Source organism: Etheostoma cragini, chromosome 20, assembly GCF_013103735.1.
Source record: "Etheostoma cragini isolate CJK2018 chromosome 20, CSU_Ecrag_1.0, whole genome shotgun sequence".
NCBI lineage: Eukaryota > Metazoa > Chordata > Actinopteri > Perciformes > Percidae > Etheostoma > Etheostoma cragini.
The window spans coordinates 22705723-22723921 of record NC_048426.1 but is presented as its reverse complement, the minus strand read 5'-3'; the positions used below and the strand labels follow the sequence as shown (position 1 = coordinate 22723921).

Here is an 18199-nt window from a genome sequence, read left to right as displayed (position 1 = left end):
CCCCCCCCCCCCCCCCCCAGGCTGTGATGTCCAGTGACTTTGCCATCTCCAGGTTTAAACACCTCAGTAAGCTGCTGCTGGTCCACGGCTCCTCGTGCTACTCTCGTCTGGCAAACATGATCCTCTATTTCATCTACAAGAATGTGGTAAGAGTTCTTTACCGAAGACTAAAGTATCTGGTTAAGTTGGTGGTTTTAGAAACAACTTATAGAAACCCTTATAGAGACAACTAGGGATACACCGAATGGAGATCTTTAAGGTTCGGCCAAATTCCAAATCCACTGGTTAAGATTCTGACGAATCCGAAATCGAATGCCGCATCCTCCTCTATCCTCAGTCCATTAACACATTAAACACATTAATAAAGTAAACACGCCTGGTTAACACTCGTTTTCAGCTGTGACTGGCTTTCCTTCGCCGTACCAGAAGTTGCTGCATTTTGGCGGCCTTCTGTAGATTCCTCAATGAACTGCTGGTATTTTTTGGGGTGTTTCATTTCATTTTCTTCTAGATGAAGTAAATGCTAATTTATATATTTTTTTCTTTTTACATCATGTACAAAAAATTATGTTCAACAAAGATGTCCAGCCACTTTGCCATTCCTGCAAGCACTACAAAGTGCAATAAATATGAAAAAGAACCAATCCTCACTGCTGTCTGTGTGTGTGTGTGTGTGTGTGTGTGTGTGTGTGTGTCTGTGCTGCAGATGTATGTGAATCTGCTGTTCTGGTATCAGTTCTTCTGTGGTTTCTCTGGAAGCGTCATGACCAACGCCTGGGTGCTCATCCTCTTCAACCTGCTCTTCACCTCCGTTCCTCCTCTGATCTACGGCGTGCTGGATCAGCACATGCCTGCAGACACTCTGATGGAGAGGCCGGAGCTCTACCAGGTTATGCAGAGCTCCAAGGTGACTACACACACACACACACACACAGACGCGCATTCTCAAAATCTGCATATATATATACTGTGTATATGTTATATTGGCATTAAAATAAGTACTGTTATGGAACAGGTATTGAAGGTATTGGTATCACGGTATTGGTATTGTATCAGAAGGACGAACAAGTGAATCGTGTTTCTGTGCAGGTCTATGCCCCCTACGTGTTCTGGATCACAGTCCTGGATGCGTTTTACCAAAGCCTCGTCTGCTTCTTTGTGCCTTACTTTGTAAGTACACAGTGTCAAATCCTTTTATTTGTCAAGTACTTCCTTCATCGCTGTTTGTATTCCCAGTGAGGTTTTTTGGTGGAGCTGTTCGTTAATAGTAGACTCAATATGTGGAATTTAACTGGACGGGCCCAATAACCTCTGGATAGTTTTACTTGTGGTTGAATTGCAATGTGAGCGGCATCCAATGGGGGGTGCGTTACGTCGGCGGGATCATTTAAAAGCCAACCGCGACTACGTTGTAGTCGGCCCTATTTCTGATACCGTGGCGGCAGAAATGTTGCCATAGCGGGCTGCCACTAAAAAATCCACATAGAGGAAACACTGCTGCTCATTCAGTCCTGGTCCCATGATCCCACTGTAAGTGATGTTGTGATGTTTGTCTCAGGCATTCGCAGGATCCAGCATTGGTGTGTTGTCTTTTGGCTCTCCGATCAACGCCTCAGCTCTCCTCATCATCCTGCTGCACCAAGTCATCGAGAGTCACACTCTGGTCAGACCCACTGCTGAACTATACGAACAGTTATTGGAACTCAAACTGGATTATGTCTCCATTGCTTTGCCATTTGAACACTGAATTGTGTGGCCTGGATGTTATTTAATTCAATTTTACTTGTATTAAATCATAACAGTTATCTCAAGTCACTTTACAGATAGACTAGGTCTAGACCACACACTATAATTTATAAAGTCCCTACAATTCTAGTAATTCCCCCAAGAGCAAGCATAGTGCGACAGTGGCGAGGAAAAATCTTATTTTTTTAGGAAGGCTGGTGGGACTCATATTAATGTTAAAAAAACTCATAATGTAAAATCTTCATGCCATGGGACCTTTAAAAAATAAATAAATGGTAAACTTTAAAAAGATTGTTGAGATAAATAATTGTACAATCAAATTAGGAATTGTTCCAGCTCTACACACAGCTATAGTTGTTGGAATTCAAACTGGTTTCTGTCACCATGGCTTTGCAATAAGGAATTGTGCGTCCTGGATGTTATGGATGCGTGCGATCCATAGTGTGTGTCTGCAGTTGTGTTGCGGAGTCACTAAACCTCTGTGTTGTTTTTGCAGACGTGGATTCACGTGCTGGTGTTGGTGCTCAGTGGCGCTTCCTACTTCGGTTTCGTGCTGGTCTTCAGTGTGTTCTGTGTGACCTGCAGCCCCCCCACCAACCCCGTGGGGGTGGAAACACTCGAGATGTCCCAGCCTCTTTTCTACATCGTATGTGCTCTCACTACTGTGACGGCTCTGTTACCCAGGTACACACACACACCCACCCACCCGCAAACACACTACTGTCAATGGGCTCACAACTGCATAGTACGATGAAACACACACAAGATGGGTCCCGTTTTAGCGCAGCCTATTTTGAGGTTTGCACTCCGAGACTGAATATGTCCAGGCTGTTTCATTTAAAACATCCACTTGATACAGCTGAGCACAGCTTCTTTCTTTTTCTAAAACCCGAGCTCTTGAAATTACTCCAACATACTGTTTATTTGCCATTTATTTGGGCTTTATAAAACAGGTTGCTCAAATCAAGCAATCTGATTGGTCAAAAGAGAAAAAAGAAAACATACTACAGCTAACGTTGGGCAATATGTAGAAAATCCAATATCACAATATTTTTGACCAAATACATCGAAGTTTTTTTTTCGCTATATTGCGGCGAAATTGTATGGTTGACTATTGGTGCTTTCACTAAATATAAACACAATGAGAGTTTAGATAAATAATCATCAGTAATGTGGATATAATGAACAACTAAAACAGTCTGGGAAATGACAGGCTTGGGCGGTCTTTCCGTCAGGCTTTAATCCTTTTAAACTTGCTAAATTCTTTAATTCCTCAAAGCCTGCGAAGAGACACAACTCTACACACCGTGTGAGTTCATCGTCTACAGTGGTCAGGATGTTAGTCGAGTAGAGGAACTCAATGAAAGGAATGTTGGAAAGAAAAGTAGTTTTTTTCTGTTGGGGTGTTGGTGCTCCCCCCCCCATGTTCATAATTTACTGATCCATGTCCTGGGAGACATGGCGGATACTCACGCTGTCCTGCGTCTTCTCCTTCTGCAGGCTGTTGTTTCGAGTCCTGTGCAACACGTTACACCCCCCCGCTGCTCTGACCTCAGCTCAGATGGACAAAGTGGGTTCAGAAAGGTACCGCAAGAAAATGCAGTGCTGGAACCTGAGCCTCTCCAGATCCAACACGCTGCCAGTGTGTGTGGACAACCCCGGCCTGGAGCCCGGCACTGACTCAGGGGCGTCCTGACCTACACGCACACACACACACACACACACACACACAAACAAACATACAGAGACAGACAGAGCGCTGCGTTCCAGAAGCAGACTGACTCTCACCAGTGTATGATAAATAAATACGAGACATGCTGCATCCTCAGGTGCAATGAAAGACTTTGTGTGAGTGGAGCTCTGCTGAAGCTCGTTGTGTTACATGTCATCAGCCAAAGAACTCCTGGGAGACTAATCCTAAAGAAAAGTGGACATGTTCTTGGTATATTTAATAACTCACCAAGCGTTTATGAGAACAGAAGCTGTGAAGCACGACCATCATGTCAGATATGTACTGTACATACGATCTTTTTTTTTTTTTAAAGGGGTGACTGGTTCATTTGACAAGAATAATTTGTCATGTCATTCATCTTTAGACAGTGAAAGGTGCACTATGAGTTCCTGCAAGGCCACTACTGTTGACGTTCCAAGTAAATTTCGAACAAAACAGATTAACCGGTGCGTCGTAGAAAACCAGAACACTAGTCTTTATCGACGTTTCTTTTCCGGATTGCTTCAGTGCTGCCGGGTGTCCCTCATTCCTGCCGGATGTCCCTCACCTTCAGCTGTCTTTGTGTTGAAGGGTAAATCCAGACAGCTAGCAAGACTAACTGTCCAGTCTGAGTTTTCTGTTGCACGACTAAAACAACATTTGAACATTCACATGTTCCACCAAAACCAAGTTCCTTCCAGAGGCTATTTTGCAGCGGCATCGTGGTTCCGTCCGGTGTTTAGCACCACCCAAGACCATTGTGATTGGTTTAAAGAAATGAATAATAATAAACCAGAGCCCATTTCCCCCCATCCCTGAATGCTGTGGTCTAGCCAGACTCTCCTCCACAGCACGGTGGAGGAGAGTCTGGCAATGCAAGACTAAATATGAATGATTGTTCTGCCTCTATGCACTCTGCACATCTTTATTAATCATGTCACATGACTTACCTGCAAGCCTTTTGACAAGAGCCTTAAAAGCTGAAGTGCTGTCAGCAGCAACCACTGATGAGGATTTTTATACTGTGTCAGCTTTTTTTATTAAGTGTTTGACACATACTTCCAACATCTGTTTGTACTGTTTGAGACTTTGCAATAAACAAATAGTAGTTCAGATCCAGTGTAGTCTGGGTAATTATTAAGATCACAGGAGAGCAGATACATGCTGCATATCAGAAGGATACGTCCCCGTTTTGTTGCTGTCTTATTTTCTGTCTTTTTGTGGGAAACAAATACAGCTTACAATAAATAATGTAATGATTTTTGCACTTGAAACTAAGAGAAGTAGGGTACTACAGTAAAGTAAAAAATAAAAAATAAAAAAAACGTCTTAAGTGCGTTTTCACGAGGGTTTTCACTTGTATCTGTTAAAACCGATTTTTTACAGTATTTAGGACAAGTCACCAGCCCGCCTTCAGGTAACCTAGGCTACCGTATTCAGGTGACTGCGGTGTTTATCGGCCACCATAGACTGTATATATGAATAATATTTACAGTCTTTGGTGGCAACCCTAACCCGTAGTGAGCACTAATAAGCACTAGTGAGCATTATGGTGAAGGGAAAATGAAAATAGTTTTGAGTCGAGCTTCCCCGAGGCGTGTCTGACTCGCTGCCATCCGCTTCCCCTTCTGCCTGCCTGCCTGCCTGCCTGCGGCTACACTCGCACACCCTCGCGACACTGAACTCACTCCTCGCGCAGACATGAGTTTCTACAGTGATGCGTCTTCTGAGGACACGAGCGAGTTAGAGACTTTGGGGTAAGACCGTCTGATACTATAGTACTTTGATGTTATCTTAGTTAGTTAATGCCCTTTTACTAGTTTCAGAAAGCGATACGCTGCTAGAGGGAAACGAGTCGCGAGCCCAGATTGACATTCTGCACCAGACTCCGTTTACAAATCATGCAATTGAATGTATTCTTATCCATTCCCCAAAACACACACGTTTTAGAACATATGTTAAAAGGATTCACAAAACAGTAGAGTGTCCTGATCAAGTCGTCTTTATCTAAATCCCTACATCGCAGTTTTAAACGGCACGCGACCAACGTCACTTTGCAGAGTATATAGTTGCTGTTTGCAGGTTCTCTGAGCTTCATATAGTATACAAATGTGTTTTACTAGAAATCTACCATGGGAATGTTTAAACTAAACTAATGTAACACTGTTCCATTTCCCATGCCACTGGTAGCATTAAACTGCCAAGTTCCTTGTCAGAAAGCTGGTTCACTGCAGCTGGTATGCCTAATGTGAGAAAAAAAAGTAGCTCAAGGTACAAAATACATCTACTTTTATTAATGTAATGTTATCCAATAAAATAGCTCAGCTATGATTTTTGTATCTTTTATTAACCCGGGTCAAAAAATGACACAAAATTGACAATTTCTTCCCTTTTTCCAGAATTTTTTTTCCACGAACACCACCTTTCTACCACTAGTTTTAGACTACTTTTTTTTCATGGTCAATAACCTTCATTTATATAGAATTATACCTAATATTTGAGTTAAGAAAGCAGAACTTATGAATTATTTTGACTAATAGTTAAGATCAGAGGAAAGTGATCAATTATATTTGCGTTGTAAGGAATCCAATTCATTTTTTTGTGGTAATTTGTTTAAAAAGAAACCCATATTTCAGGTATATAGATATTTTTAAAGGGGTCAAATTTGACCCGAGGACAACAGGAGGGTTAGGCTGATAATGTTTCATTTTTGTTGAGGTGTGGCTAATCTTCCTCAGTGAGTAGGCCTACGTTTACATGCACACCAATATTCCACTGTTATTATGAATATGACAATATATTTCAGATTTGATTCAGCTCATGTAAACAGCATATTTCATTTGGATACTGTGAGCAAGGCCTTTTCTGAATTAAGCATTTACTCATACGCTCTAACTATACATATACACTACAAGTGCTATTTTTGATCTTTTTTACATTCTCAGCAGCCGTCAATGCAAATGAAAGAACTTTCACATCCCTTTACTAGTTTCCTTTGCACCCGTCTTACAGTCTGAGGCTTGTTTACTGCGAAAGTCATCCCCATATCCTCTGAACCAATGTGGAAGGTCATGTTCCCTCTAGGGCTCGGCAAATAAGTCAACATTGTAGCTTGTAAGAGATATTGCATTACGAGAATATCCCATTATCGTTGAGCTGAATTGTTATTGTCAAAATTAATATTTCTGAGCATTAAAAGCTTCTTTCCCAAGCTGTAAACCGGTCTTCATCAGTGGAAAAGTTCAAACTACTATCTCCTAGGGTTAAGAATGAACTTTAATGCACAAGATGCTTTTTCATTTAACCAGGTAGAGGGAGAGAAAGCACACTGTGTGGGTTTCCAAAATTCATGATATGCTGGTGGAAGAATGGGACAATTTAGATGATCTCTTTTTCCCCGCACAATACATTGAATGGATCAAGATTTCCTCTCAGTTCACCTCCGTGTTGAGTTACAGGATGTTTCTTGTTATTTGGATGAAGGTGGTACCACTACGACCTGTCGCGCCATGCTGCCGAGGCCCTTCTCTTGTCCAATGGGAAGGATGGAAGTTATCTCCTGAGGAACAGTAATGAGGGACCGGGCTGCTTCGCCCTGTCTGTCAGGTCAGTCTGCCTACAGTCTCTCTTTGCCAGACCTTCTTCCTCCACAGCGCTGTGGAAGAAGAAGGTCTTGATAGGCCCAGAGAATGTCTAACTTCCAGGTTCTGAACTGGTTCCACTCTGGTTCCATGTGAGGCCGCTCACGGGCAAGTGCTGAATGAATGAAGGTCTATGGAGCTATACCCCTCAAAATCCACTTTTCTCAGGATATTATTTTTTGTCCAGTAATTTGAAGGTTGCATTACAAGGGGGATGAAAAGAAACTACACACTGCTGGGTGTTAGATTTTTTTTAAAGTCACTTTTTTTGTTCTAAAAACCCTTTTTAAAATGTTAATGATGTCATACAAATTGTATGGCCAGATATATTGCTTATGTTATAAAGACCACGTCGAAATATTCACACACACACTCGCACGCACTCACGCTTCGGATGCCTGGTCGCAATCAGACAAATCAGCATTCATTAATCAAATGCTAGCGTGATATGGGCAACAACGACTCAACCTTTAAGAAATAGAAAGGCTAAAACTGCTCATTTATTCAATTTCCAACCTATAATCCAGGTTGAACTTGCAGAAACAACAATCAAATCTGAGATTTATAAATGACAATCAGGCGAAAGAGACAAATATAGTCGTGTAACTCCATAGACTCCCATTCATTTTGGACTCCCCCGAGATCACCCCCAGTGAAACTCTGTTGGCACTGCAACCAAATGAAGTGCAATGGGGCTTAATAGCGAGTGAACAGGCTCTCTGGAGATGGGCTCTGCTAGTCCACATAGTGTTCCGGGATGGGAGAAGAACGTGCTGTGGTTTATTGGCATTCCTTTAAACCAATCACAATGCATAATGCAAAATCTAAATTTCTAAAAGTAGATAATCTGATTTCAGGTGGGATGGCTTGGCCCTGATCTGCCCCCTTAATCCAAGGGTCACGTAGAAGAGTAGGCATATGAACATAGAACTTATCTCACAGCCGCTTAGCTACATGTACATGCTGTTATTAAAAAGCATGTCTCAAGCCTGCACCTTTACCAAGATGGGAAACAAGCTAATGAATACTTGTACAACACTATAAATATATAATACACAAATGACTAGGGATGGGTATCGAATTCAGTACCTTTAGGCACCAACCAAATTGCCTTCTTAGTATAGAGTATCGAAAAATGCCACATCATTTGAGGCCGGATTTTAATACCTAAGGAGTAAATGTCATCAGCATCACTGAGCCAATGAGCATGCAGTGTGTTTCTACCAAGATCTTAAAATGTTTGTGGTGGCCTGTGGTGGGCTCATGTAGTAGGAAATGATAAATAAATGAAGAATTTGTGCCCTAATGTTGGAATTTCCTTTTGTTTAATGGATTATATGTCATTCTGGAACTGGTATTAAAGTCATGGTCTTAGTATTGGTACCAGTACCGAACATTTTATAATGATACCCAGCCCTAAAGGCGACATATTTGTTATTTGAGTATTTATGCATGTCAGGCACTTTTGTCATTTGACACATAGGGCGAAGGATTCTGTCAAGCATTTTCACGTGACGCGCAAAGACAACGGCTATGCGTTTGGGTTTAACGAGTACGCAACCCTTCAGGACTTTGTCAACCACTTCGCCAACCAGCCTCTGCTGGGCAGTGACACAGGTATGCAGCGCCTCATGTCGCCTCACTAACAAGCTTACTGCATGTTAACAGCTCATCCACTGAAACAACGCATCGCTCTGTTGGCTGACTTTCTGGTTCATCGCTTTCACAGCGAAGGTAATAGTTTCTTTGAGCCTTTTTGAGGATAAAGTAAATCAATGTGGGAAAGGCTCACACACAGGAGTAGTGACGAAAGACGATTAGGGCCACGGGTGGAAAATTTACAAAGTTGCGTCCAAAATTCCATATGAATAAGTTTTTTAGTGACGCAACATTGAACATTAAAGGGTAATTACTTCCTCTTTTTTTTTTAACCTGGGCTTATTTGTGAATGCTGTAACCAGTGGACACCGCTGCAATGTAACTCTATGGGGAAAATGTGCGTCATCCATTTTGTCTACTAAAAGTGTTTTTTGCCATTAAAATGCTCCAGTTATTATTCTTAGTGTCTGACACCATTATGGAAAGGATCCCTACTGAGATAGGCATTTTTAAAACCTCTTTGAGACCTTTCTGTTTAACTAGAAACAGCTCTGAAGTCGCTAGCGCTGAACCCACCAGACTCCATTTAAAAAACAAAAAAACAAACATATTTTCTCATGTAAACACTGAAGTCTGTTTATTTCAACCAAAACTAGAGGTGTGATTGTTGGATATGGGAAAGAAGGATGACCCAAAACGGCTTTACAAAGTTTTACTTTTGTGCTCTTGACTTTGATTGAAGTGGATTTTACGATGCTAAAATGACCGTTTATTTACATACAATCTGATAGGTTTGGCACATGCACTTTAGAAGATGTTTTTATGTTTACTCGTTAACAGAAAGGTTTACCTTAGGATACTTTCCGTAATGTTGTCAGACAGTTAGAATGTTAACCTAAGCCTGTCAGCGGCAAAACGAGCACTTTTGTGACGTTAAATATAAGTATTACCTTTGTAGCGTGTTCCACCGCTGCCGACTTCAGTTATCTGGCTTAATACTGAACCAGTGTCAAAGCTGGCTGTTCCCATCAGTCACTCAGACACAAAAACATAGGAACATGGGGTCCAGGCTGAAAAAAAACGTACCCTTTTAATGAAGTTTTCTTGTGGTCTTCCAGTCTTCCAGTAGCATTTTATTGAAAAAAGACAATTCAATTTCTTGACTTTCATTTTCAGATATTTCTATATCTGAGGATGAATTAATACGGTTTTAATGCAGTGTGTTATAAACTATGGATAAACCTCTTCTTTATCCTTTGTGGATGAAACTCAGGTTTTCCTGCACCTGGTTTACAAAAAATAGAGATAAACAATAGAATATAGGAATGTTAATTAGTATCTTCATTAAGTCAGACAGGTCCTACAGGATTGCTTAAAACCCACAACATACTTTTAAATGTGGAATTTCCAGAGTTGCATTGTCAAATGTCACATGAAACATTGCAACACACATTGTTGTCAAATCTCCAGCTGTAGCGCCTCCGATGTATGTAGCTACACACACAGACAAAAGGGATAGTAGAACTGTAGAAATAGCAAGGATGTTTAATTTTTACAGCTATAGTGCATAGTTTCCGTCTTCCCCATGAGGGATTCTAAGTAATAACAACAAAACTGTTGGCGCCTCCACATGATACAAGCCTTCTGTGAACGTGCACCACCTTTTCAGAAGGTTAAGGGAAAGTTGCATTACGATTACAACACTTCATGACACAAAACCCCCGGCTGTGCGATGAATCTGTGCCTGAGGGAGGATTTCAGCCTTGAGCAAACAGTATGTCATACAGTTTGTGTCATAATAACCCACTTCCTTAATTCTTCCACCTCTGATTCTCTGCTGGTTGATAAAAAAAGCCCACTGCTGTTCTTTACCCTCATGTTATCCTTACCTTTACCAACATGATTTATCCTGGGGGGTCTATTTGACCAAAGCAATTTAAAGCTATAGTGTGTAGTTTCGGTTCACCTCCCGTGAGGAAAGTAATGACAACAACACTGTTGACGCGTCCACATGATACAAGCCTTCCGTTATCACAAAGCACCGCCACCCCTCCTCCACGCAGTTGCTAGTAGCCAAGGAGGACATGGAGGATTAAAAAATATGACTCTTCAGAAGATGTCATTACCTTTACTCAAATTTCTGCGCGGGAAAGTCACCGGACGACACAATCTTCTCAACATACTGAGAGACACAGAGAGAGTTGTGTGGAGCTGATCATCTTAATTAGCTTTGTAGCAACTCATTTGGCAATGCCTTGAATGATGTGACGGATGTTCATACAACCAAAATGTTACGCACTAAAGCTTTAATCGCTGCAGTGCTTTAGTGATAATAAGTCATTGTTGGCATCTCCTGAAGTGCCAATCTTAAATGTGTTCCCTTTCTGTAGAAAAATTTTGTTATTGTTCTGGTGGTTTTCTTTAGCCTGGTAATGTAGTCTTAGTTTGGTTTTAACTTTTTCTTAAAGATGTTAATTATAATAATAATTCAGCTTATTTATCTTTTGGTAAGTGGTTTCTAACCCTGATCTGGATTGGTTGTGGCTCCCTCCGGTGGGATTGATTGTGGATGATCTATTCCAGCTGTTTGTCTATAATCAAACCAAGCTTTGTGTGTGTGTGAGGGGGGGTATTGTTTGTAATTGCCTGTGTACACGGCACGCTGAGGAAGAAGCCCAAAAAGGTCCGTTGTGTGTCAATAAATTCTATCAATAGTAGCTGAAGTCATAAATAGGAAGGAAAGATACCAGAGGCCATGAGCAGTTAATAATTGATGAGAATAGTGGGCAGCAGGTCTTTTACCATGTCTGTTGTGTGCTGTATGTTGTATTTCTTCTGTGTTTTAATGTGAGGTAGTCGGGCCTGTAACCTCCCCCCTGCCTCTGAACCAGGAACCCTGATCGTGTTGAAGTGCCCGTACCCCAGCCGTGTGGAGGAGCCGTCCATCTACGAGTCTGTGCGAGTTCACACTGCGTTACAGTCGGGCCGCACAGAGAACGACCTGGTGCCCAATGCACCATCGGTATGACACACATCTGTGAGCAGCTCATACCAAATCATATCAAAATACCTCTGTGATGTGACCAAAGTAACCCACAGGAGGGCTCAAACTCCACTTTCTTTAAGTGAGCCTTAAAAGATAGTTCTGGATTATTTCAACTGGGGCAGAGACCTAGCTCTCTCGTCTCCATCAGCCAATAGAGTTGTTGGCTCAGTTGTCATCCCACAACCTGAGTTTGGAATCAGAGTTGGGACACGATTCCCAGAGAGTAGCTACCAGAGTCCGAGACTCGAGTCCTCCATCACTGGGCCCTGCATTAAACCGTTGAAGAACTAAATATACTTTACTAATATCTTCTATCAAATGTGTTTGACCTATTAAACATTAAAGTAGTGAAGAACTTTATCCAACTTCCAAGTCCAAGTCATCAGTGAGCGATTCCAGGTCCAGTCACAAGTCCAGAGAATAGATATCTTGAGTCAGACTCAAGTCGGAGTCCACGTCTCCAGTACTCCATTCCTGCCTCCAACCATAAACAACCACCTGTTGTCATATGGTGGAGTTCCATACTTGTGTTGTGGACTAAACCAACCCCATGACAAATGAGCCAACAACTTCCTTCACTGATGAAGAACCGTGATATGTGGTTGAAAGCTCCCAAGAAAGAGAGAAAGTTGGGTTAAGATGATTGCGGCCCAGATCCAAGTTGCAATAAACCAGAATTAACCTTGAAAGTAAATACTACAGTCCCAGTAGAGTCATGTTTCTACTGACACAAAGCGTGTCTTTTCAGCTGGGCACAAAGGAAGGCTATCTGGTGAAACAAGGAGCTTTTGTGAAGGTAAGAGCAGTGGAAATCCGCCTTCATCAGGAAATGTCTAGTTGAAAGTGTAACTGTAATATCACCCTCACCCTGACCACAGACTGAGGGTGGTAATAAAAATACATCTGCTTGTGAAATTTTCTTTTGCAGAACTGGAAACAGAGATGGTTCACACTCAACAGATATCAACTCAAATACTTCAAAGACAAAATGGTTGGTCCCTCTCCAGCTTTGGGCTATTTCACAACTTCACTTTTCAGATATCTAATTAGAGCAATAAAGCTCAACAGTGACTGCCCTTGTTTTTTTAACGGCTCTGTTTCCAGAAGTGTTTTTCCCCGTTTAATTGTTCTATTGACATTTCAAAAATTGCTGTCGTAAAGAGTTTTAAGTCTTGACCCGAGCCAGCCAGCGCCAAAAAACATTATGAGAAAGACAATCAGAGACGCCGCTGTTATGCTTAGTATTGTGGGTAGTGTAGTATTTCTTCTAATACTCATAATTCTCCTAATCTCTCTAATATGAAGAATAAACCGTGTTTTTCTTTAAACAAAGTTGATTTCATACAGACGTACAGCTTCTACAGGAGCAGAAACTTTGGTTCCACATCCTCGTAGCTCGTACGTCTGATATTTTAGACGTTATGGCTGATAATCAAAATTCTTGTGGAGAAAATCAATTGTATTTTCCCTTCTGGAACCATGCTGTTGAGCTCTATTGTATTGAGGTCCAGCTACTTCCAGTCCCAGCGGACACCCCTGTAAGCTGTGGTTCTATGTTGCAGTGTGAGGAGCCCATTCGGACCCTGGATCTGACGGCCTGCTCTGCAGTGCAGTTCGACTACTCTCAGGAAAGAGTCAACTGTTTCTGGTAAGTGATGTCAGTCAAGGATCAGCACTGGCAAGGTCTGGCAATGCGAGACTAGAACTATGGTACATGGTCTGCAGTACAGAAACCCAACACATTGGGAACTGTTGGGTTTCTGTAAATAACATCACGGTACGGTCTAGACCGGCTCTTTTATGAACAGCACCGTGAGATGAGTTACATACTACAACGTCAAGCAAAAAATTTGTACACCTCCATATTTTGTAATTTTTTGTTTGGTTTCATAAATCAATGCTACAGGTCACACATTACGTCTCTACGTGGGTTTTACAAATATTTAAACAGGGACGAGGTGATTCGGCTAACTTAACTTAGCTAAAAATAGCTAAGTTAGCTTTTTTGCACTTGCTGAAAAATACAATTTGGAGCATAGCAGCAACGTTAGCAATATGTTGGGAGCAGAATTGGGGATTTCAGAACACAAATTAAGGAATATCTTTTGCAACATTTACAATTATTAATGAATCCTTTAAGTCTCTTCCAGCTTCTGAAATGCTAATATTTGCTTCTTTACAGTAAATGTAATCTGATTTGGTTTTGGACAAAAGAGACATTTTACTGACCAGATGATTATATGATCAATCCTTAAAATAATCCACAGACTAATTGTTAATGAAAATAACTGTTGGTTGGAACCCTTTCTTTAGAAATACAGAACATGAACATCAACCACAGACAAAATGAACACAACATGCATACATGATGTAATGAAGAGATATAAATGTGCAATATGGACAAAAGAAAAAACGTGTGCAGATGACATGGAAAAAGCCGATAAATGACAGCTCTGCAGTCTGATGCCACAGCCATTCGTACTTCCCCATGGCAACAAAATGTGACATTTGTGTTGTTTGACAAAGGGGAAGTGTGAGCAGCTAAATAACAGAAGGAAACTGGGGGAGGGAAGGACAAGTTTATATGAGCTGAGGTGATCGCCACTTACCTTCTTTACCTCTTACACAATGGTGCACAGTTGGGTACCAATCCGAACAGCACTGGAAAACCTAACGGCACATCTCAATAAAAGAAGTCATTTAACTTAAAACCCCCCGAAAATCCAGAGTGACTCATTCACATGAATTTAACTTCACTCAAAAATAAATGCAGTGGTTGGAGTTCACCTAACTTTTTGGGACATTTTAAGTACAGTAATATGATTCCAGTTTGTTCTGTTGTCTTAGGTTATTCTCTTTAAGTTGACTTTATAACATCAGTACAAAAATGTAAGCCCTGATGCCAAGTGTGACTTAGATTTTTTTCAGATTGTTTCAATTTTTTCATTGAATTTTATAAATCATATTGTCTGTAAACTAAAAAATGGCAATAATAATTCTGTAATTCTTATTAATACCCAAGCGTAAATATTTGATGGCAGTCTTGTAAAACCTAATTTGACAAGGGCATTCCTCTTGTGGTCAGATTTTTTTTAATCTAACCTTTATTTATAAAGGTAATCTAACTGAGACACATGGTCTCATTCTCAAGAGAGAACTTTTTGGGACAATACACAACACCAGTTACAGACACACAAACAGATTTCAATAGTATACACACGATTTACTATTTACAATATATAATGGAAAAATGGCCAAGGAGACTTAAAACACTAAAGTACTAAAAACCAGAACAAGATTCCAAAGATGTTTTTTTGCCAGTGACCTTAAAATAAGTTTAAAATCCAGATCCTGCTGCAGTGTATCCCAAGTTGAGAATAATGAAAATAATGAAAGTACTTATGTTCTTCTTCCCTGTGTGTCTACAGCCTTGTGTTTCCCGAGCGGACATTTTATCTTTGTGCAAAGACAGGTGTGGAGGCAGATGAGTGGATCAAACTCCTGAGGTGGAAACTGGTGAGTTTGTTTACACTGGGGGAGGGGGGGGGGCAATTAAAGAACTACTGATAATGTGCTGCGCATGGCTGAAAATATAGCAAGGTCCAGCAGTCATGTAGCCAGACTAGAGGAAGGAAGGGAGGTTGTTTTTTTTGTGGAGTTTTGTTTTGCAGTTTTTCCTCATTGTGTATTTAACTATGAGGTCTACCTGAACACCCTCCGTCTACAGACATGGTGCGACTTTCATGGGGATTGTTGAAAAGCATTTTGGGAAACAAAAGGAGATCACCAATTTAGGTTCAGTAGAAGAAGCAAAGGCAGGTTATGGGAAAGTTGCATTACAATTACAGCACTTCAGGACACAGAACCCACATGTGGATTTCTATGTAATGACAACAAAATCTGTTGGCGCGTCCATATGATACAAGCCTTCCGTGATCCCGTGACCTGTTCGCCTGGTTTGTGGGCTTTGACAGAAAGGGGTTGAGCCCGGGAGCAAAACACATTCTGTTAACCGCCTTTTTACATTTAGTAAATGCAGTACTAGTTGTATTTTACGTGTGGAGGAATACATGACTGAAATTGGATATTCAGTAGTTTTTTTTATCTCTGTTTAGTCTCTTGCTGCTGCTGTATTTTTGGATTGTTTACAGCTGCTACACTTTCTTTTCAGCAGTTCCTTAACCTGGGCGTCCAATGAAAAAAAAAAGAAAAACGTTATCACATTCAGATCTATGACCATTCAGTCCTTCTGTCATGTCTAGTACCACCCTCATGCCCTGATTCTATCTTCAGGTGCTTTCCCAGTTCACACCTGCATACTCTAGGCATAGCTAAACTATGAAACATGTTTTGAAGTGTATTTTTCCAGGTTGTTTGGTATGTATTGTCTGAATGAACGGTGCCAATGAAATTCAACCAGACATTCATCCAGAGTCACCAGGGGGCCTGGATTCTGTTGGAATTGTTGATAGTTGAATCTGTGTCTGTAACCTAAGAAAGGGTTTTTGCACTGTGAAAGAATGCTGCATCCGCGGGAGACATAGGCATAGGCTTAGTGCATTTATTTCAACCAGCTGGAAAGTTATGAATGCTGGGAAATGTATAAATAAACTCAAATTGTTTTTAACCCTCCTGTTGTCCTTGGGGTCAAATCTGACCCATTTTCAAAATGTTTCTAAATCAGAAATTTGTGTTTCCTTCAACCAAATTGTAAAAAATAATGGTTCCATACGACGCTCCTCACAAGTTAAATGACTGATCAGTTCACTATTTCCACTGAATTTGAGTGTTTTATTTAATTTTGTAGCATTTTAAGAAGAAAAAAAGAGATTGAAGAACACTGAAAAAAGTGACAGAAATGTAGGGAAAAAATCAACAAAAACATCCCAAAAAACGCAGAAATAATCAACAGACATTGTTCAAAGTGAGAAAGAACTTCAGAAGGTTACAAAACGTCAAAAAGTGACAACAAATGTCAGAGAAAGCTTCTAAAACTTGGTCAAAACAACAAAAATGTCCCCCAAAAAATGACAGAACTTTGGGAAAAGTGACGAAAGTGTCTAAAGGAGGTTTTAACTTAAAATGTTGACCCAGAAAAACTAAATGTCGGTCTATGTGAAGACAACACGAGGGTTAACAAACTCATTTGACGTTTTTAGGGAATTGTGACTTTTATTCAACTCAAAGTCTTAGAAAAAGGCGACTTGAACTCAAGTGTTCTGAAGGAGGCAGCAGCCGTTTTATGTTGACTTGGCTTAAAACTAACAAACTTAACAGAAGATCAGCTGATTTCACTAAACTACATTCTGTGTTTTTGGACACTTTGTTTCCAGTCACAGATAAACAAAGGTCGATGACTGCGGTCAGTGATGTCCCTGGAGATGGAAAGAAGATGTCCCAGATACTCTGCTGGAGGAACAATGAAGAACAGCACCATTGAAAACTGAAGAGTAAACTCCAGTATGAGAAACACTGGCACACAGTGTACTGGCTGGAGGCTAACTACTTAGCCTTATGCTAGTCCAGAGACAAGTGGTGTGTAAGCGGTCTTACTGTGCTGCTGTTCTTACCCAAAGGTTGTTTGTTCATAGCGTGTTTAACATGATCATTTACTTAAAAGATTGTTGCTAGCATTATTGTATGAAACCCAAAAACCTACGATGTGTCAATACTTTCTGACTTCCTGTCTGTAGCACTTAGCTCCAAGCCCATTGGTTCCTACTGGTGAGGAAACGGAAAGGGAAACTATGCATTTGTTGTCTTATTTACACTCTGTAGTTTGTTTATATGTCCAGCATCAATGTGTATGTGGGATTGATAATGAATAAACTACAGTCAACAAGTAAAATCGTGTGGTCCTTGATGTGTGGAATGGAGCTCTATGGGACAGAGGAAGAAGATGGATCATATCTTATGTGTAAGTCCAAAGAATTTCTAATAATCGAAGTTCTACTCTCTCTTAACTTCCAACTTCTGAACTAGTTGCAGTTTCACTCTGGTTCCACTCTAGGGCGCTCACGGGCCAGCGCAAAATGAATGGGACTATGGTGCCATGTTCCTTTTCTCAGGATATCATTTTTAGTCTAGTAATTTGTTACATTTAAAAGGTCATGGCTAAAAAAATACATACTGCTTGGTGTTAGATTTTCTTTAAAGTAGCTTTTTTTGTTCTAAAACCCTTTTAAAGTGTCTACGACGTCATACACATCGTAAGGCCGGAGAGGCCTGAGTCACTTCCTTTGTTCTCTGGAGGCATCGACAACACAGCTGACAGGTTAGTCTCTCCCTGTCAATACCTGCGCTAGACAGTTTGGTTTGCTAATATTTTAAAGATGATGCCGATCGTAATCAGACCTTCACTGACCAATCAGCATTCATGAGCAACGACTCAACCTAACGGAAATACAAAGGACATACAGTAAGTACTCGTTCATTCAATTGTCAACCTATAATCCA

At 40.8% G+C, this 18199-nt stretch overlaps 2 protein-coding genes across 3 annotated transcripts in view; both read left to right on the top strand.

The window, feature by feature from the left end:
• Positions 1-3902, top strand: part of atp10d (ATPase phospholipid transporting 10D) — a 31677-nt gene extending 27775 nt beyond the window's left edge. For both annotated transcript variants that reach the window (XM_034857656.1, XM_034857657.1), the window contains 6 exons: positions 21-146; positions 707-907; positions 1090-1170; positions 1559-1663; positions 2243-2430; positions 3247-3902. In XM_034857656.1, the coding sequence (XP_034713547.1) occupies positions 21-146; positions 707-907; positions 1090-1170; positions 1559-1663; positions 2243-2430; positions 3247-3442 (897 nt within the window). In that variant the 3' untranslated portion in view covers positions 3443-3902. The remainder of the gene's footprint in view (positions 1-20; positions 147-706; positions 908-1089; positions 1171-1558; positions 1664-2242; positions 2431-3246) is intronic.
• A 1043-nt stretch (positions 3903-4945) lies between these two features.
• Positions 4946-17391, top strand: dapp1 (dual adaptor of phosphotyrosine and 3-phosphoinositides). The gene is made up of 9 exons (XM_034857710.1): positions 4946-5214; positions 6941-7063; positions 8582-8715; positions 11589-11719; positions 12492-12539; positions 12672-12734; positions 13306-13391; positions 15172-15259; positions 17077-17391. Exons 1-9 carry the CDS (start codon positions 5159-5161, stop codon positions 17098-17100), a joined length of 753 nt encoding a protein of 250 aa, XP_034713601.1. The 5' UTR covers positions 4946-5158; the 3' UTR covers positions 17101-17391.
• Positions 17392-18199: the final 808 nt, after the last annotated feature.